The sequence below is a fragment of the Mesoplodon bidens genome, assembly GCF_964165515.1.
Source record: "Mesoplodon bidens genome assembly, chromosome: 2".
Taxonomy (NCBI): Eukaryota; Metazoa; Chordata; class Mammalia; order Artiodactyla; family Ziphiidae; genus Mesoplodon; species Mesoplodon bidens.
Window position 1 is genome coordinate 144,604,318 of NC_138177.1, and position 22,024 is coordinate 144,626,341.

The following is a 22,024-nucleotide window of genomic DNA, read 5'->3' on the forward strand; positions in this document are numbered from 1 at the left end:
GGCCTGAAACATAGTAGGTACTTAGAACTATTTGTGGAATGAATACTGTGAAGTGCTACATGCCTAAGGATGTTTGCCTCCTAAGAGAGACCAAAGGTAAGAAGTAAAGTTCTAATGGAGGGATATCAAGCATCATGCGGAACAGATATAAGATACTTGGGGAGCCAAAGGTCTTACAAGTGTCCCATAAATGTAATGAACTAGGCAATCTCCACTCCTTGACCTGAGTTTAGCCTTTTTTGTCCAGTGTTCCTTTTCATTTTTCTCATCAAAGTATGGAGTGATGGAAGGAGCTCTGGCTTTATAGTGAGACGCTGTTTATCCTATAACTGTCCTACATTGGTTTTGTGGCCTCAGGCAACATCTTTCTTCTCTGAGTCTTAGTTTTCCTAGTTTTATTTCTTATATGGCTGTCCTCTCTCCAACCAGATCCTGAGCTATAAAGAGCAAGAGCATTCTTACTGAGCATCTCCCTCAGTTCAAGAGAGTGCCATCTATATAGAGGCCCTTAATAAACATTTGTTGTAATGAATATGAAAAGTTTCATGACAAATTGAGGGATTTAGTTTTTTATCCATGCATGTGTAGTCTCTCCATTGGCTGTTTTGCTATTTGTCAAACTCATCATAAAGTATTTTTCAGATAAATGGAGAGTCCATCTCATTTATTCATGCAGGATGTCAGTTATTTACTCATTTACTAGATATAGATTGAGTACCATCTTAAAATGTGTTAGGTCCTTGTTCTAGGTGTTAGGGATACAATGAGAAACGAGACAACAAGGTACCTGCTTTCATGGAGTTTACAATATAATATGTGTAGACATGGGGGTAGGGTGGAGGGACAGGCAACAAACTACAAATAAGATATACCAGAAAAGTTATCAGATGATAACAAGTGCTTTGCAGAAAACTGAAATAGAGTGACATGATAAGAAGTAATTGGGTGACTACTGTAAGTTGTACGGTTAGGAAAGGCCTCTCAGAAGAGGTACTGTTTCAACTGAGACATGAATGATTGAGGAACCATTAAAGTGAAGAGCAGAATGAATAGTATTTTAGGCAAGGGAAATATAACTAGTGCCAAAGCCCACAGGCCATGTATAAATATAAATGGAGAAGGTTTAGTATTTTTGGATTTGGTATTACTAATGATCACCTTGCTAGAAAAGGACTGAATGGGTGTCTTGGTAATAAAAGACAGTCTTTTCAACTTGCTTTGGTCTTATTCTAATAAGTGCTTAAAATGTCCAGCTCCATTTTAATTATATAGATTGTCTTCATTTTTATGGGAGGGCGACAGAAAATAAGGTATCCCTTATGTGTAGCTGTCCCTTTTACAAGTAGTAATTGAGTCTTTCTTTTGAACTTTGACCTTTTTATACTGGGAGGATGGTTCCCATTAATATTTCGATGAGTTCTATGAGGGTATTGTTGAGCTCTGGTCATGCAGTCTAGCATATGGTCCTCTTGTGTGGCCTCTGAGTTGTGAAGTTGCTTTTAATTCTGACTTTGAATTAGTTGCTATTTGTGCAAGCATTAGTAAATTCAGTAAATTCAATTAGTAAATTCAAATTAGTAAATTCAATTAGTAAATTCTAATTGGGACTCCTGTGATAGTTAAGTAAACCACTGGTGTTAAAATATGTGGCCTTTTTTTTTGTCCTTGGAAAACCGTTGATGGGAAAGCAGGTGACAGTAGCCTTGAATTAGGTGAGAGTAGGGTATTATATTTTCTGCTGGATACTGTGGAAGGAAATTGAGGAGTAGTGAGTCAAGATACCTGAGTCCTAGCCCCATCTGAGTTCTAGCCCCAGCTCTCCCATGGAATCACTGTTTGACTTGGGGCAGGTCACTCCTCTGCTCCAGGCCTCAGATGCTACCAGAAAATAAAGAGGCTCCATGACTGGAAAAAGAAACTGCTTTAGTAGCCAGACAAGCACCAAATGGATCATGTGGCTTAGACTTGAGTCCTAAGTGAGGTCTTCTACCTTTCACTCCAGATCTAAATCTTAGGGCCCACATGCTCAAGTGACCTATAAAAAGAGTTATGACTGGGTCTTCAGAGCCTTAAGGACTGATGCAATAGACCTGCCTCACCAACCTGGTCACAGCAGGAAACAGCTTAGAGAGCTCATGGCAAACCTTGTCCAGGGGTGTTCACCACAGAGGATAAAAAGTGGAAGGGAATTTAGTGCACTACGGCATTGGAAATGGAAGAGGAAGCTGCTGTTCTCGTCCCTGCCTTCTGTGAAACCTAACCTAGTACAGGTGACCTTGTGAATAGTTATAATAGTCTCTTCTTTTCTCTGGAGGAGGCAGGTTTAGAATGGGGAGAAAATGCTACAAGTGTTAAAACACTTCCTTTGTGAGGAGAAGCAGCATGGGCAGAAATAGTATTCACCGTGTAAGCAGAGGCAGAAGCTTGAAGAAAAGCAAATGAAACATTGTTCTCATGATCTTTGAGGTCTCTTCTAACCTTCTACGTTGGATATGCACTTCACTAAAGCCATTAAGCCTGGTATAATTAAGGGAAAAACAACTACTCCTCTTCTATCTCTGCTTCTTATAACTAGCTGTGGTAATAGGTATCCAGCTGTGCTTCTAGCCTCAGTCTTAGCTAAGAGGTGACACCCTCTGGGTGGTACGTGTATTGATACTCATACAAACAGTTTATTTTTTTCTTTTTTGTTTTCTTTTTCCCATCTCTCCCACCCTGTACTGAGGCCATTCAGGATACTTGTTTACCCCCCATTATCCCAACTAAAAAGATAACTGAACAGTATCATGGAACAATTGTGGGGTTCACTTACTACAAGGACATTCTAAGGATGCTCTCAGATAGCTCTCATCCTACTTCTGTTTCCTCAACACCTCACAATCTCGGCACAGATGTTAATCCTTATAATATTTTTCACTTGTTTTTAGTCTATATCCTGCTATTTCAATTTTTGGTGTTCTCCCTTAATGCAAGAGTCATATCCATCAGAGCTCTGACTTAGAAGAAAGCTCTAGGGTATCATCTTTGGAAGGATTTAAAGCAATCATCTAATCTAGTCGCATTTTATGACTAGGGGAACTGAGGTACAGAAAGGGGAAACTTTATATATGCAAGTAAATGTTCTGAAAGGATTGGTTAATTTTTTCTTCCAAAATGCTTTACAAAACAACTTCTTTTTTGTTTGTTTTCACAAAGGATATTCATCTGTGAAAATGTTTTACCAGTGTTGTAAGTAGTACAGTATTTGATAACAATTCGCTGTATCATTCTTAAAGTAACTCATCATTTCTTAAGGATAAATTAATATAATCAGTGTTTCAAGTTCATTATGGTGATTACTGTTCAACTTTAATTCTTGTGAGCATTATTATTAGATTTTGTAAAAGTGAAATTAGGAAGTATTGGATTGGTAAGTGTTTCTTAATAAGGGGCTACTTGAAAAGTGGCTTATTTTAAGAAGAGGACATTTCCCTATAGTTATGCATTCTGGATGAAAGAAACTTGTCCCCAATTAAAGCATTGGTGGAGATCACAACACATCTAATTGGATTGATGTAGCAAACCCATTTATATAGTTTACTGCCTATTGATAGGTCAGTGAGTACTAAGATTAGCTTGTTAACATCACACTTCGAAAAAGAACTGCAGGTATTCTCTATGGTTGATTTAATGGACAGTCGGAAACTTGGTCACTAATTTATGAAACAAAAATCATTGTATCGGGCTTCCCTGGTGGCGCAGTGGTTGAGAGTCCGCCTGCCGATGCAGGGGACACGGGTTCGTGCCCCGGTCTGGGAAGATCCCACATGCCGCGGAGCGGCTAGGCCCGTGAGCCATGGCTGCTGAGCCTGCGCATCCGGAGCCTGTGCTCTGCAAGGGGAGAGGCCACAACAGTGAGAGGCCCGCCTACCGCAAAAAAAAAAAAAAAAAAAAAAAAAAAAAAAAATCATTGTATCTGTAAATTTTTTTTCTTTCTTTGTGGTTTGTCTAGATGAATAGAATTATGTTTTGACAGTTTTGCTATGAACTACTTGATGGATCACAATATATCACTATCACTGCTAATTACCACATTGATTAATTTTATATACTTTGGTTAGTACATTTTGCTGAATCCAGTATATCTCTATATTGATAAACAGTAATTATAGACATAAGGACACCTGAACTTTGAAATCTTCATGAAAATGTTGTTAAGAATTATGTGAAACCGAATGTTTGTTTATATAGACATATTTAATTGCCAGCAAATAAAGCAATTAAAAGTAGCTGCAGAGTAAGAGGCCAACCTTTGTTAAACGTGGTTTTAAGATTGTTACAGAACTTGTGGTGATGATAACATGGTGTCTTGGAGGATGTTAACAACTGTAGCAGAGTGTTAATTAAGAATGATGTAATCTGCAGCTCAGAATTATTAGTATCATATGTTAGTTTAGCTGGACAGGAGCAAAACCTAATTTCAGTTATGATGAGGGCTCAAGTTATATTTGTAGTGGAAAGATTAACATTTTATTTTTGTGCTGTTCCTGAGACAATTTAAAAATCCTGAATGAAATACAGTCAAATGTAAACATCAAGTCCCTAGCTCATTTACATATGTGCCAGATTTTCAAACTGATTGCTGTTTGAACCTAATCTGTCATTGCTGGCTGCATTAGCTACTACAAACATTACATTTACATATTGATTTCTTATTTTGTTTTAGTGTAAATAATCCATAATTATAGTAAATTTGGTCTTTTGTTGACAAGAGCTCATATGACTCTGTAAGTTTAGAATGGAAATTTAAATTGCCATGTGTCATGCTTTTTAATTTAAAAGCTTGATATATCTGAAAGGATAAAAAGATCATTGTAGATAATAAAATATTCCCAAAGAGATAAAGGAGACAAAATTTTGTAGGGCCTTTTAGAAAGATATAATTTGTAAATTATTAATGAAAAATTCAATAGCACATTCTAAGATTATTATTTATATTTTTATAAGAAAAAGTCACAATAATTTGAAAAAATTACTTTTTTGGCTTCAATATCAGGTCATATTTAAAAAATAAAAGTATTGGAAATGAACCTTCTAAACATGTTATTTTACATTGATATTTGTTTAAAATATCCAGTGCAAGAAAAGAAAGCATACACACACAGCAGGAATGAAACAGGAGATTTTTTGATATCTGTATTGATGTTAATATTTTACTCATCTTAATTACATATACAACATTGATTTGAGAAATTTAATTTCACGGACAACAGCTGTATGTGTCAGTGGTCATATAGTATTATTAAGTAGCAATGGCAAAAAATCCATGGTTTCCATTTACGTTGATAAAAAGTGTGTTGTATTTTTGAAGTTAAAAATATGGGACCCATTTAATTGCCAAAATAGTAGTTATCCAATTGTTCAGGTACTTTTTACGGCTTATAATTTTTTTGTGGAGATATGATTTACATATAATAAATGGGTTCTTAAGTATTCCCCAGTTATATGAGTTTTGACAAACACTTATTGTTTTCTACAATGGATTTTAATGGGTGGAATTTTAATTTGGATGTGTATATACCATTTAACAAACAGATAAGCCATTCAGTAGAAGCCTGTGCAGAATTGATGGTATCTGTTTACTTTGAGTGCTATGAATTCAGAACTCTTAAAAGCCCTTACGTTAGTCAGCTCAGGCTGCTATAACAAAATACCCTAGACTGGGTGGCTTAAACAACAGACATTTATTTCTCACAGTTCTTGAGGCTATGAAGTCCAAGATCAAGATGCTGACAGATTTGGTTCCTGGTGAGAGCCCTTTTCCTGGCTTGCAGATAGATGGCTGCCTTCTCACAGTGTCCTCACTTGACAGAGGGAGAGCCCAAGCTCTGTTCTCTCTTCTTCTTCTTATAAGAACAGTAATCCCATCATGGGAGTCCCATCCTCATGACTTCATATAAACATAATCATCTTCCAAAGGCCCTACCTCCAAATACCATCACATTGAGGGTTAGGCTTTCAGCATGTGAATTTGAGGGGATACACAAACGTTCAGTCCATAACAGCCCTGAAACCCAAGTCTGAATGTGTTGTTTTTCCTAGTCTAGTTGCTTAATCTTGATGGATTTATACTTTATAACAATGAATGCTTCCCCTAGAACTGTTACTGTTTTAATAGGAAGGCTCTGATTTAGCCTGGCCAAATCTTCTGCCCACTGAAGATTTAAGAGGGAATTCTTGATTCAAGGAATTGCTGAAGAAGAAATCCTTAAAATTACTGTTATTATCCTTGATGCAAGACACCCTGCCTTTTACTGTTCTACCCTATGGGCCTGCTGCTATTTGTCAGGAGGAAGCCATTCCTCTTCTTAATCAGGAATTAATGACAGTTATATAGCTACATGATGATCACATGATCATTTCACTACCATAATGCAATCTTAAGTTAACCTTGAAAAATCACTGTGTCATACATATTAAAATATCCATGTGCTTTCTGCGTAAGTGGATCACTAAAGTGCTCTCTCAGTGTGAAATAAGCAGTCAAGACAGTAAAGGCTGTTATATATATTTTCTTAATGTTGTTGCTTTCATCAGTACTTGACATATGGAGGCCAATAATTTATGGCTTTTTATGTTCTCAGGTATAAAAAAATGTCTGTAACTTCAAGTTTATTTATTGGGGCCTGTGTTAAAATTTGCTGTACACTAATTTTCCCCATACTGTCCTTCCCCGCCCCCCCAAAAAAAACTGGATGGCAATATAAAATGTATTAAACTAAGTCAGTGAATTAAAGTGAAGTTGTTACTCACTATAAGACATATTTTACAGATAACTTCTCTGTTCCTGATAAATGCTCATAGTTAAATTGGAATGGGATCCCCCCAGGCATAGGTGGACATTCATTAGCAAAATGAATGTCCAAGACTTGTGGACAGAAAAGAAAGTAGAGAAGGGATGTTCTGCTGAAACTATTTCTAGAATTTTGTTGGTGGCTTAGATATTAATGCTTAGTTATACTACTGAAAATTTTAAGGAGGTAGATTATCTATCTATCTATCTATCTATCTATCTATCTATCTATCTTTTTGTAGTTCCCTCTCACATGCCTCCCACTGTCCCTCCCCCAACTTGAAAATTAAGAAACTGGCTAGGAGAATTATGAGATGGTATATGTGAAAATGTCTAGCACTTTGCCACTAATTGCTTTAAAATGTTAACATTCACTGTGTTGTGTTTTTTGCAAATAACCACCAGTTCAAAGCTTGGGGACAATGTATATGATTTTCATTACATTTCAAACATTAATTTCAGTTTGTATTTGAGGGTACAACAACGGTAAGTTTTAATGACTTGTCTATTTGTAGAAACAACCACCTCGTTGTTGGTAAATACAAATATTCAAACTGAAAGTAAAATCATAATAGAGAATGAAAAATTAAAAACCAGTAAGGAGAGAATAGATGTTCTATTAAATCCATTTCTTGCATTGAGTTAAAATTCAACTGCTTTTAAAAAATTTCTACATTTGCTTACACCTTTCCTTCTCCCTCTTATTGAAGAGAAAACATGCCATTAAGGGCAACAAAATACTGTTTTGTATTATTTCTCATCCACCTACTTTGGTAATTACCCTCAGCTATTCTGAAGGTCAAAGTTGAAGGAGCATGAATGACTTTGCATTTTGAAGGTAAAAGAGAGACTGCTTGAAGGTGGATTAACTGTGGCTAACTATCCTTACCAACTATTAGAAGACACTATTGTGGAGAAAATTGCTCCTAGGTGCAGCAACTAAGGGCTCAACATATTCTGCTAAGCAGCAGCTAGAATCAATTTCTATAGATAATATTTTAGCAATAAAGTCTTTGAAAATTATGCAAATCACCATAGTAAGTTCCTTTACAGCCTTTGCCTCCTCCTTAGTCTAATTTAGGTATTCTTCCTCTGTATTTCCATACCACCTTAGCAAAAGTGATATTAGAGCCCTTAGCAAATGGTACCATATATGGGTTGTAGGTTTGCTTGTCTGTGCATTCCTCAATAAACTCAATGAAGGCAGAAATAATATCTTACTGGGTCCTCTTCCCCAGTATCTGGAGGACAAATCATAAGAGTTAGACCTTAGAAGAGTTACTACTACTTATTTTGTGTGTGACATTAAGTGAGTAACTTAACATCAGTTTCCTCATCTGTAACAAGAAAATGATAATAATAAACTTCATAAAGTTGACCCAAAGCCCTTAATGCCTGATGCATAGTAGCACTCATTAAAGGCTAGCCATTATTATTAATGGCTAAGTGAATGAACCAGGCTGGAGTCTGAGATTGCAGATAAAAACCATTCTCACAAGGAACATGAATGTGGTATATCAACCCCCAAAAAGATCTGTGTTAAAAAGAACCCTGTGAGCTTGGATAACATTAGGCATAATGTACAGTTATGTTCCATGCATCAGAAATGGTTTTACCTGGAGATTATTATACTAAGTGAAATAAGTCAGAGAAAGACAAATATCATATGATATTGCTTATATGTGGAAGCTAAAAAAGAATGATACAAATGAACTTATTTACAAAACAGAAACAGACTCACAGACTTAAATAACAAACTTTTGGTTGCCAGGAGGGTGAGGGGGGATAGATTGGGAGTTTGGGATTGACATGTACACACCGCTATATTTAAAATAGATAACCAACGAGGAGGACCTACTGTAACAACCTAAATGGGAAAATTTGAAAAAGAATAGATACATGTCTATGTATAACTGAATCACTTTGCTGTACACCTGAAACTAACACAACATTGCTAATCAATATACTCCAGTATAAAATAAAAAATAAATAAATAAAAAGATTTTACCCTCTATCAACTCCTACAGAGAAATGAAACTAAAACATGAAAAATAACTGCCACAAAACCACCATAGACACTTTAGTTAATGTTTTACTGTCATTGTAAGATTTTATAGTATGGGTACCCCTCAAAAGTATTCTATTTTTAATAATAGACCACCTTAAAACTTACATGTAATAAAAATTCCCACTTGGCTTTGTAAAATTTAATATTCAGAGTTTTATCAGGTAAAGGTTATTTTCTTTTTTCTGAAGAGGAAACAATTTACAGAGTAGTTAAGTGCCTAAAATAAGGGCCTGTATATGGTAGACACAAAATAAATAGTATTGAAAGAATTATTATTGTGGGGGTGGGAGACAAAGGTCAAACAAATAGTGGGGAGTGGAGCAGGAATTCAAATCTGACTCTGTGACTCCCAAGGAGTTTAAAGCCATAAATGTTTTTTCTTGCCAAACTTACCCTTCCCCAGGGCTCCTGGGAAATTATAGAACTAGACTAAATTGGTGTTCTTCTAACGTAGTTTGGCAGTCAGTGCTGGTCCTGGCCAACCTTTCTACAAAGTTATTGCACAAGTCTGCCAGTCAACATCAAGAAACATATCTAAGGAACTGCATAAAGGCAAGCACTAAAGGTATTAAGCATTTGTATAGATTCATATGTAAAGATAAAGGAGGATCTATCTATATAATAATCAAGACTTCTGGAATTCTGAGCTCCATAGCCCAGCATTTGAAGCCCCCATAATGTTGGTCTTTAACGTTTTTCAAGTTTCCTCTTTCAGAAACCCTTCTTTACATCCCCTTATACTTCTTCCTCATTGCTTTCTCCACCCTTCCCTGTATTCTCCAATCTCATCTCTGCTCAAACTAGTCTATGTCTGAAATCACCTCTGTTATATACTTGTCAAATTACTATCCATTCTTTTTTTTTTTACATCTTTATTGGAGTATAATTGCTTTACAATGGTGTGTTAGTTTCTGCTTTATAACAAAGTGAATCAGTTATACATATACATATGTCCCCATATCTCTTCCCTCTTGCGTCTCCCTCCCTCCCACCCTCCTTTACTATCCTTTCTTCTTCATAGTACTTCAAAGTACTCTTTTTCTTCTCCGCAATCCTCACATCTGTTTTAACTCTCAGAATAGTCTGTCTTGAGGTCAGTGACTATATCTTTGATTCCTGTATTACTACAAATAAGAATCAAATAATTATAGAAAGAATGAATGAATTGTGAACTCCTAGCAGGCAGGGTCTTACTCATCTTTGTATCCCTAAAGCAGCCTAGCCATTTGGGAGATAGGATGCTGAAGAACATAGAATCAAATATAGTTTAAAAACTGGCTTCCATCTTTTTATAGCTGCATAACCTTGGGAAATTACTTAACCTTTCTGAACTACAATTTTGTGAGTAAAATGGCACTTCAAAGGTAGGCTTAAAAAATGAGAATTAGTAATTCTTTGTATGGAGTTCCAAATATGCAGAACTATTCCTTAAGTGTTTATAGGATTGCCTTGAATCACCTTTTAGTATGCTAAGTGTCAAGGGAAATACAGATGAATAATAAAGATACTTACTCTCAAAAGGCTTGTAGTCTTGAATTCAGGACTTCCACATGTGAAACAAAGCAAACCATACAAAACACTATAAATAAGTATTAAATAAGGGATATGATACATGAATTCAGAGGAGAGGCAGTCTATAATAATACTAATGGTAGGACATGAGGTAGTCTGAAAGCTGTGCAGTATTTGGGAGGAGAGCACTGTTTGCCTAGGTGATTTCTTTTGGCTACAAAATCTATATACTATCTGTAGTAGTCCCCCTATCCATGGGGAGTACATTTCAAGACCCCCAGTGGAAGCCTGAAATCACAGAGAGTACCATATTCTACGTGTGGTATATCTTTCCCTATACAGGCATACACCCCAGAGATATTGTGGATGCAATTCCAGACCACTGCGATAAAGCAAATATTGTAATAAAGTGAGTCACATGAATTTTTGGTTTCCCAGTGCATGTAAACTTACGTTTGCACTATATTGTAGCCTATTAAGTGTTCAATAGCGTTATGTCCAAAAAAAAACAATGTACATACCTTAATTAAAAAATAATGCTGTTGGAAAAATGATGCCAATAGTCTTGCTCAGTGCAGGTTTGCCACAAACCTTCAACTTGTAAAAAATACACAGCCTGTGAAGTGAAATAAAGCAGAGTGCAATATAATGAGGTATGCCTGTACATACATACCTATGATAAAGTTTAATTTATAACTTAGGCACAGTAAGAGATGAACAACAATAACTAATAATAGAAAAATTATAACAATGTGCTATTGTAAAAGTTATGTGAATGCAGGCTTTCTCAAAATATCTTATTGTACAAATATGATGCCTTTTCCATCTTAATCACTTATCACACACTGTAGCCATAACTTTTGCATGTAGAGGTGAGACAGCAAAACTAGCACAGACTTCTTTTTCCTTCTTCACAGTTTCACTGGTAGAAGATTAATTCTTATTGTTGGTCTTAGCAACCTCAGCGTACAATTTTTTCTTAACTTTCACCCTTTCACTTAAAGGAAGCACTTTATGGCTCCTCTTTGGCATATCGGAATTGCCAGAATCACTACTCTTGTGCTTTGGGGCTATTATTAAGTAAAATAAGGTTTGCTTGAATACAAGCACTATGATAGTCTATCTGATAACCAAGATAACTGTTAAGTGACTAAGGGGCAGGGTATTCTGGACATAGGGATGATTCATGGCCCAGGTAGGATGGGTCAAGAGGGCATGAGATTTCATCACTCTACTCAGAACAGCCTGCAATTTAAAACTTATGAATCGTTTATTTTTGTAATTTTCCATTTAATGTTTTCAGACTTTGGTTAACTGCAGGTAACTGAAATTGCAGAAACGGAAACTGAAGATAAGGGGGTGGGGGGGGCGGGCAGCCTCCTGTATGTGCTGTCGATTCTCCTCCTCCGAGCTCTCTTACTTGACCCTCAGCTCTTATACACAGCTATACATGGTATCTCTTTTTGGATCTCTAATAGGCACCTTAAACTTTGATATATACATAACTTCACTCTCAAACTTTCTACCTAACCTGTTCTTAACCCAGTTTTCCTTGTTAAATGCAATTCCATCTCTCCACTTGCTCCGACCACCTTGGAGTTATGTTTTTCTCTCACATTCCATCGTAAGTTGTCTGGCTTCTACCGCTAAAATACATCTGAACCTGACAACTCTTCACTCTGCCTCTATAGTTAGCGTAAGCCACCATCACTTCTTGCTGGGACTAGCCCTGCCTTGACTCTTTTCGTACTGTAGCCAGAGCAACCAGAATAATGTTGTATAAATGTACATGTAAGTCAGATCTTAACCATTTCCCAGTGTAAAACCTTCCAATGGCTTTCCTTTGCAATTACTATAAATACCAAGTTCTTCACTGTGGTCTACAAGGACCTACATGATCAGATTCCTGCTATCTCTTTCTTATACTAACCTCAACTTAAATGTCATTTCCTCAGAGATGTCTTCCCCAACTATTATGTTGAAAATAATTTCCTTCCCCCCACCCTTCTGCTACCTTTTATAATACTGTTTATTTTCTTCATAGCACTTAGCATTCTCTAAAGTTACTTATTCATTTACTTGAGTATTGTTTTCTTTACTAGAATATAAGTTTCATGAAAGCAGGGACCATTTTTTTTTTGTTCATAACTGTGTCCCTAGCAACTGGAACAGTGTCATAAACATAGGTATGTGCTCAATAAATATATGTTAACTGAGTGAATGAACATGCTGTGTTCTTCCATTTATTATTTCCTAGTCTAAAAAGTGCCACCCATCTCCCTTCCCCAAATAAAACAAAAATTTAGTCCCTTCCAATTAATAAACTCTAAGGTCCTATTTATCCTTTATATTTCAATTTATATTCTCTGAAGCTTTCCCTTAACCCTTTCCCCCCTCTCACTGAGACAAAGTTAAGCACTTCCTTCTTGGTTTTCGTTGTATTTTTTTTCAATTTCTCAGTTGTATCTATTACATTATACTATGGCTGTCTACGTGTCTGTCTACCCTCATTAGATTGTGAAGGTTTTCATGGACAGGAACCGTGTATTATTTGGGTTGGTTTCCTTAGCATCTGGAATAACGCGAGGCATTCAGTTAATGTAGATAAATAAGTGAATCAAAATCTTAATTCCCATGGTAGTTTTCCAGAAGGCAACATTGCTGTGTAAAATACAAAGATGAGTAAGACTCTTGCCTTCTGAAAATTTACAGTTTATTCATTATTAAATAAATATTTATCTGCAGTGTGCCAGGCATTATGCTTAAGTGGTAAGGATGAAAGACAAAGGTCCCTGCCTAAAGAAACTCTATTTTAGTGGGGTATTATTTCCCTTGACTTTGATCAATAATATTTCATGCTGTATATAGGTGTTTCCTAGGTATTTTAAATCTGTAATTTACCTGTGAACTCGATGGGCGACACTGGGACACACAGATTAACTGCCTAATTCTAATCTTATGTTGCATGTATATTTATCACATAGTTACATATTGGCAAAGGAGGAGTGATGAAGGCCAGAACCATATATTTTTTTTGCTTCTAAAACATAGCATGGAAGAGAGACTAGCACTACACTTGAGACTAGCAATACAGATTGTTTGTACATAATGGTGACAGATTTTTATTTTCATTGACGATGGTGCTTTTTAATATTGTTATAAACAAATAGAACCATGGCCTATTTTTCTTAATTGATGTGGCTAAATTCATTTATTCTTCATGTTTCTGACACATTTCTTACATTTTGGAACTTTGGCACAGAGTTTAATATTGCTCTGAATTCTCCAATTTCTGAATTCTCGGTATTTCTGACTTGTAAGTGAAAGCACAATTATTTCGAAAGAATTTCGGTATAGCAATTAAAGTTCTGTAGATTTCCATACTTTCTCAATTTTTACTGAAACTGTATTTCTATACCTATATGACACTCATGAGTATAAACAATAGTTTCAAATTTCTGTTCAAGAACTGCTGTTTCATTTGGAATTGAACCAGAGTTTTTGAGTATACATTTTAGTAGCATATTTGGAATTTAATATAATTGACAAATTTGCTTCTCTTGGAGAAAATACACATGCAGACAGTAGCACATGACTTGTCGAAATTCTTATGTATGCAAAGTATTTATAACTGAAGTTTAAAAACACCTTGGTAGAGAAGGAGTTAACAGGTTAGCTCCCCTTGGTTGTTCTCAGCTTGCTCTTTTGCCTTTAGGAGCTGAAAAGATGATAACATTGGGCCCGGACATGCCTGTGTGGAGGTTATGGTACTCCTGGGGGTTTTGCAGCTAACCTAAAGCAAGCTAGAACTTGTTCATCTCAGAGTTCCTTGTTTCTCTTTCAGCCCTTTCAGTGCCCTGCAGGAGTCATTAAATCAAAACTTCATGCTGATCATCACCCACCGAGAAGTCCAGCGGGAGTACAATCTGAACTTCTCAGGAAGCAGTACCATTCAAGAGGTGAGTTATGTCTCACAGCTAACGAATAAAGGTAGCTCATTATAGCTAATGTTGACCCTGTTAAAGAGGGCTTATGTGTTCTGGTTGGAAACTCTCTTTATGTTTCATTATTGGGTTTTTAATTTTAATTAACTTGAGCATCAGTGATTACTGTAGATACATTAAATGACTTGACCTAGAAAGATAGATGTAGTAAATGAAAGCTCTTGATAATTCTTAAAATAGTCAACTTTTAAAACCCTGCTTTAAAAAAACACATTGTTATATATTTCATAGTTTTATAGTAATTATTCAGAATATTAATTTGGAAATTATCAACAGCATGCATTTTCGAACATGCGTATACTTTATTTGAAAGGTTGCTCTCAAATATATTATTTATAGTGTGTATCCTGCCTATTTCCAAAAGGAATTGAGGAGGCTTTTCTTAAGCAGTTGAATTCCAGCCTTGGGCAGTATTCGTGAGATGCTGTAGGGAACCCAGTCATTTAGCTCAGAGTATCTAAGAAGAATCTCTTTATAGTGTAAATATTTTCTTCAATGTGACCAACCAGGGCCACTGTTTCAAAAAGAACCTCCCCCAAGAGAGAAGAGGTAACTTCTTGTTACCTCTTTAGGTGGCCCCACCCACCTAAAAGCTAGTAATTTATCTGCTTTGGGGGGGAAAATGTGTAAGGCTATGTGACAAGACTTGTGTTTAGAGACAGTGAAATGTTGATTATGTCACATTACCCCTTGTAAGTTATGAAGACAACAGTCATTGTCCACTCATGTTTTTATAAAGAAAATTAATCTTGTTTAATCTTAGATTATTTCATAAATTTTTTCTTGGACTACATTGCTTCAACTAATTATTAATGTCATATTGAAAGAACAAGTTGTTTTCACCCTACTCATTTTTCAGAAGTATATGAATTATTTCAGTAATGGCTGGACTGTTAATGGTTTTTCTTGTTTTATCAATAAATTTCAACTTCTGAATTTGGCATAAATAACTCATTACTTGAAGTTTATTTTCTCCGTTTATCACTTGAATAGTTCGTTGACTAGTAACTAAGATCTTTAAGATTTTTCTTGGCCCCTAATTTGAATCATAGGTTTAAATTATTTGATTTTTTTCAGGATTTTAAATATATTAATTGCCATTTCATTTTTAATCTCTATAATGGATGTTCTGTTCTCTAAATTTAAAATGTTAATTCCTTGAAGAATCATTGTCATTTTTATATTAAAAATAATGTTTAACTCTGGCCCTATCGCAGAGTTATTCTGGGAACCTCATGATTATGAAATTTAAATTATATATTGAATAAAATTAAATAAGAAATTCAGTTTCAAAATAAATAACCCCAGTTAACAGCAAAGATAATAAGAGGTAAATTTCATTCTGTCGTTTCCTTCTGTCTGTTCATTCTGATTTCCTTTTTTAAGTTGAAGACTAGTATATCGCATGAAGGGTACATATAGACTGCCTTATTTTTTTTTTTCTGATTGCAATATTTATAGCCAGAATTTTACCTTTTTTTGTTATTTTTGCATTTTTGTTTTAACATTTCCAGTTTCTATAGTTTGAGTGTGTTTCAACTTTCTCCCACAAGAGGGCAGAGAGGACTATTAAACTGATAGTCTAAAAATGCCATTCAGTGTTTTCAAATTAGCTTCTCTTATATTAACAAAAAGGAGCATAATAGCCAAGTTATTGTTTGATTTACAGATAATTGGCATATTGCAGGGAGGAGACTTAATTTCACCCTTTCAAATTAAACAGGGAGATTTAAAAAGACATAAAATATTCATTAATGCTCGGTGATTATAAAGTAGTGGCATATATTTATTTTGCCTTTATTACTGTTTCGATGGGAAAATACTGCAAATATTTCCGAAATCGAGTTGGCCATACTGACAAGTTGAAATGTTTAAGCAGCGTTAATGCAATCTGCTCACACCTGATATCCTATGCAGAACGATTCAAAATGACTACATCAATTATTAAAAGAAATATTTAAAATTCTGTAAATGTGCCATTGTGTGCCACAGTTGGCTGAAACTGTTCTCTGCATCCTGCTATTTAGATTACCAAATATATTTTAAGCTTCAAGGACTTGAAAACACTGAATCTTTTTATACCATTTTCTAAATGAAAAGTGTCCTGAAAATATTTTTGCAAATATTCTTATGTATTTCTCAACAGGAGTTTGGTTTCTTCTTTTTTTTCTTTTTTCCTTTTTTTATCTTTTAAAAGTTGATTTAAAATAATATTTGAAATGCTAGTTGCCAGGAAAAAAATAAATGCAGTTGTTTCTAGTATCTGTTGCTTTTCTGTGGGCAGACAGATACACATAAACTCTTTTATTCTGTACAGTTTAGAAAAGGAATGTGGATTATACTCTCTAGGCCTAGGGTCACACTCTGTAGGCCTAATCCTAAGACTTTTCTCCTTCAACTTGTGGAATATCTGGAATGGGGTTCAAGGAGGACAAGATGCTCTTATGCTACAGCCATGCAACCCACAGTGACACTTAAGTACATGTATTTTTGTTGTTGCATGATTGAAAGTCAGGTTGCAACACAATAAAAATATAATCTTGAAATGATTTTGCAGTGTTATTTTATAAATGCTAGAATTTTTGCTATTAATTTGGAAGCTTAATGATACCATATATCCTAACTTGTAAATTCATTTTTGTCACCAGTTTCAGAAATCTTTTTTCAGTGTTGTTTAATAGGTTCAAGAATGAATTCCAACCAACATATAAGAGAAAAGGAAGAAATTAAAAAAAAAAACTGATTTTATTTTCCAGTGTAGTTGTATATTATTTTTGTTGTAGGTGGGGAAAAAAATACCATTTTCTAGTATTTTTAATTTTTGAAAGCCTTGCATTTTTAAAAGAAAGCTCTTGTAATATTTTCCCCCCAGAGGGAAAGTTCTATTAAATGAAATAGGATTCACAAAGGCACTATAATTTCAACTTTTAATTAACAAAATACATTTTAAAAAATACTGACTTAGAAAATAGAACTTAGCTGCAGTTTGAATTTTAAATAACTCTTCAGTGACCATATGTTCATGCAGGTTAGTGGTGATAAACCGATAGTTGTACAAGTGTTTGTTCATTCTGTCTCTGGTCTCTTGCCTCACAATGCATGACTTATATCCTTTGGGTGCTCTAGACTTTAATTTAAGCTAGTTAGATATTGAGGTTATTTTTTTTAAGCTCTTTACAAATCCTTCCACTTATATTATCCTCCTACTTGAGGAAAAGGCAATGATAGTATAAAAAGGTCAGAATGGAGGGTTGCAAGTAGTCATAAGAATAAAAATCCTTTCCCTTTTTCCATTATGACAAAATAGTTTATAAAAATTATCAAATAATGTAACAATAACTTTGTGATGATCTGTCTTTCTACCTTTTTGGACCCTTAATTACCTAGTTGACACACTTTAAATTAGTGAATTTCCCTGAAAATTTAAACAAGCTTACCTTATTTTAATGAATTTTCTACATTGAGAATTTAGATTTTTAAAGTTAATTGTACAGATTTCAGTAATTCTGATTTTTAAAGATCTGTGGCTACAAATGCACTTGGGATTGGTTAAATTAGGGGGAAAAAATTGATTTGCCTACTTCAGATCCTAAACCCAGGTGTGGAAAAGGAAATAAAGTCCCTGAAATCAAGCCAACTTTTCTTGGAAACGAATTCTTTGTTGTCCATCTTCCTATTGCAAAAGCTTCTATTAGACAAAATATCACTTTTCTTTTAGATGTCATACAAACTTAAGGAATACACACATGACCCAGAATAACACTGATAAAAAACCAAAGTATTTTTGGTACGGAATCATGGAGTATTCCTTATCTCTTACAGCGAGAAGCACTATTGGAATTATTTAAGTCCTTTTCTGAGTTTCACTTTACCCTAGAATTCTCACTGTTCTTATTAGTGTTTATTTAGTTCTCAATGGTAATTAAAGGGAAAAATCGACAACCTATAAAGATATATCTTGCATGGAATAGTAAAACATTTCACTACTAATACTAGCAGTTGTTAAGTGGGAAGCCACTACTTTTGAATTAGCAACAAGAAGTGAACTAAATAAATCATACCGGTTCTTAAAAATAATGTTGGCTAAATAATTGTGAAATCATGAGACTAATTCTGATTCTGCAAATTTGAAACTCCTGTTGGGTTTTTTGTTTCTATATTTCTCTTGCTACTTACTCAACTTGCTTAACTAATACATATTTCAAACTATTCTCCTTTAATGCTGGACGTTGTTAACAGTACATTTGTAGTCTTTTACAGATTATACTAAAGAGCAATTTTCTAGTAGTGGGTTGACTAACACTTCTTAACTAACATGCCCTTTCTGTATATGTTTTATGTATAGTTTGTTTGTTTATTTTTTGGTTTGTTTGTTTTCCAGTATGGAGAGGGTGGGGGCTGCTGGCACAGAACTGAAGAGTAGAGAGATAAGAATGTGCATATGCAATAGGGTAAATTAAATTGTGTGCTTATTTAATTAAAAGTTTACGTGGTTTATTTTTACTGTAAGATGAATGGCATATATAAGCTCAATTAGAATGAACCCATTTTAATTTACGTGTATCATAGTTTGATTTTTAAAAATTTGAAATCACAAATGACATCTTAGGAAGAATGAAAGAGATGATTTCTTAAGCAACTGGGCAATGAATTTGAGCCTTTTTTCAGCTTTCAGAAAAGGAGACTATGAGTTTCTTTTGCATGTATATAAGTTTCAAGTTGCACTTTGTCACTGAGATCTGTTGAAGTTATACCACTTCAAATCAGTAATGATCATTTTATAAACTTTGGGGTTTTCTGTAATGCTTAATAAATTATCCCCTTAGGAAATAAATTTAAGTAATATTTACAATGCAGCTATTTGGAACTGACAAGTCTTTCTTTCCCTCTGAAAGTATTTTAGAATAATCTCTATTGGACATTTTTTTTTAGCCATGTAAGTATTTCTTCACCTACATTTCAAGAAGGTAGAAACAATGAAATTTTGTTAAGAGTCGACGGTGCTCTTTAGACCTTTGTTACTTAAGATAAGTGTATCCTGACAGCTTCCTGGCCGACCGTATTTCATAATCTGTGATTTGTGTGTTGGTAGTTTTAAAATGCCTGGGTTAAGAGATATTATGTTCAGTTATCAGAAACTAATAAACATAAGACATTTTTATATGCAAGAAAAGGCAGAGAGTAAATAATTGCACTGGTGACCAATACTGTAATAATCCTGTTTTACAATATGCACTTGACAGGTTGTAATAGTGCTAATTGAAGAGACTAATTCACACTTGCTTCATTCTATTCAAAGGCAAAATCAGCAGCTTGTTTTGCTTTTGACCAGATGGTCCTCATGAACACCTACTGTGCACTTTAAGTGCTTTACTAGAATTACAAAGGCTGGGGGCTGCGTTCGACTCCAAATGATTTGAGGAGTGAGAGGGAGAGAGAGAGGGGGAAAAAAAACCCTCTGTGCTCAATGGATTTGGTGCAAGTAAATTAATTCTAGTGGACCCATTACACATTGAGCCCCCTTTTCAAAGCTCTGAGCCTCCTCGCTTGCTCTGTAGCAATGAGAAAGAGAAAGAGAAAGGCAGATTACTGCAAACAGAAATAAAAAAAAGGGGTATGAAAGGGAGAAAAGAGGCCTTGAAGCCTTTCATATCATTTGAGTTTTTCAAGTGCGTTATTTTTGGGGAGGGTGGATATATGAAAAGCCAATTGGAGTTTTTTTTGTTTTAAAGTGAGCTATTTAAGCACCATGAATATAGGCGCAAGAGCAACAGTTGACTGAGTTTACTGTGGTGAAGCTTTGTGTTCGAGGATGAATCAAATTCATTATATTCAACTCTTTGTGTTTTAACATGAATGTAGGGTTAGTTTCACAAGACTGTGTCTGTTTAGGATAATTATAATTTAATATTTTCCTTTCATAAAGTTATCACTGTAGATGTCTAAAATTTTAATCAAAGCAGATTTTGTACACTGACTTTGAAGCACCCTGACAGTTTAAAATTCAAAGGAAAGCTTTTTTAGTTTTCAAAAGAAAAGAAAGGCTCATTCTAATGGCATCGAAGCAGAGATTATTATAACTAATTAGAAGTCACACATCTGTTAGCTTTTGGTTTGTGACTTACTTATGTATTTTTTCAGTAAAATATATACTTTAAAAATATATTGCTGTTATTAAGTGAACCCAAAGGGATAAAATGAACTTAAAAGAGAACCACTTATTCGAGCCAACCATTTTTCCAGATCTCCACATGTTCCCATAAAAAATATGTAATGTATTAAAGTCCATTAAATGTAAATTGGAATTGCGTAATTAATAACAAGTTCAAATGCACTTCCAAACAAAATGTTTTTGCACAGTTCTTGTTAGCATAATTCTGATTATTAACCAAAGTTATTATAAAAATAACAAGAAAGTATAAGCAAATCCAGTTTGTGTAAATTTATAATTATTTCTTATCCTTAAAGCCGTTTGTATATAATTTGGAACACTGACACTGTAGAATGATCAATTCTTATTCTTAGCTTATGTGGGTTAAAATACAAGGGATCATATCTAGGAATACATGTCAGTTATTTTGTATGCTTTTATACTTTCAAGTATAATTCTCTTGTGATATATTTTTGTTCCATGGTTTACTTTTGTTTGATGACATGTATTATTGACACTGTAATTCAACTTTATTTCAATTATAACCATTAACAAAGAATACAACAAAATCATACCAATAGTATTTTATGACTTAAGGATAATTGTAAACATTTTACAAAAAATGAATGTCTAGAATTTGTATTTTTGGCATAATGCATCAATATGCTTTATATGTCAACATGTTTTAATTACATTTTTAGAAAATAAAATATAGAAATACAAAGACAACCACAAAAATATTTAAAGTTTTACTTCTCAAAGACTTTTAATGAAGAGGATAGGATAACATGCCTTCTTTGATATTTAAATTAAATTTAATTAACTTCCTATTAATGTGGTCATTACTTTGGGACTTGTTCATTGAAATATTCGTTGTGGGGTGGGGAGGAACATAAGGGGAATCCCCAGACCTTCAACTAACAAAATATCCAATGAAATTTATAAGCAATGAGGTGTTAATGAATTGATATCCTCTGGGAAAAAGGGATTTCAAGAAAAAAATCTGATTAGGAAAAACTTACTGAAAAATATTTTTCCAGTAGACTATTTAAAATAAAGGTAAGACTATTAGATTCTCTTTCTTGTAGGTACCATAAAAAACTATCTTTAAACAGAACCTCAATTAGCAGAAGTGGATTGATCATGACCATGTAGTCATTTATTTAGGTGGGGCTAGTTCTTTGGTTTCCCACACACAGTAGTTGGGGTGTTTCTCCTCATGAAGAAGAGTTTATTTCAGTATTAAAATACTAACCCCTAGATTTCTGAATGTCAGAGGCAAGGTTCTCTTCTATAGGGTAAAGGTTGGAAAAGGCTGCCGTTTCTTTATAGACCTTGATAAGTACCACATTACTTAAGCTGAGAAATGTTTTAGCATTTAACTATCCTCTAGCCATAAAATAAGAATTATATAACCTCCCCATTTTTCTCCCCACCCCACCCTCCCCCAGCAAAAA

The 22,024-nt window shown here is 34.5% G+C and overlaps 1 protein-coding gene across 1 annotated transcript in view; it reads left to right on the forward strand.

Moving 5' to 3' along the window:
* The window catches only part of FAF1 (Fas associated factor 1), a 486,188-nt gene that overhangs the window by 229,832 nt on the left and 234,332 nt on the right, over positions 1-22,024 (forward strand). The window contains exon 7 of the mRNA XM_081223886.1: positions 14,257-14,371. Within this exon, the coding sequence (XP_081080012.1) occupies positions 14,257-14,371 (115 nt within the window). The remainder of the gene's footprint in view (positions 1-14,256; positions 14,372-22,024) is intronic.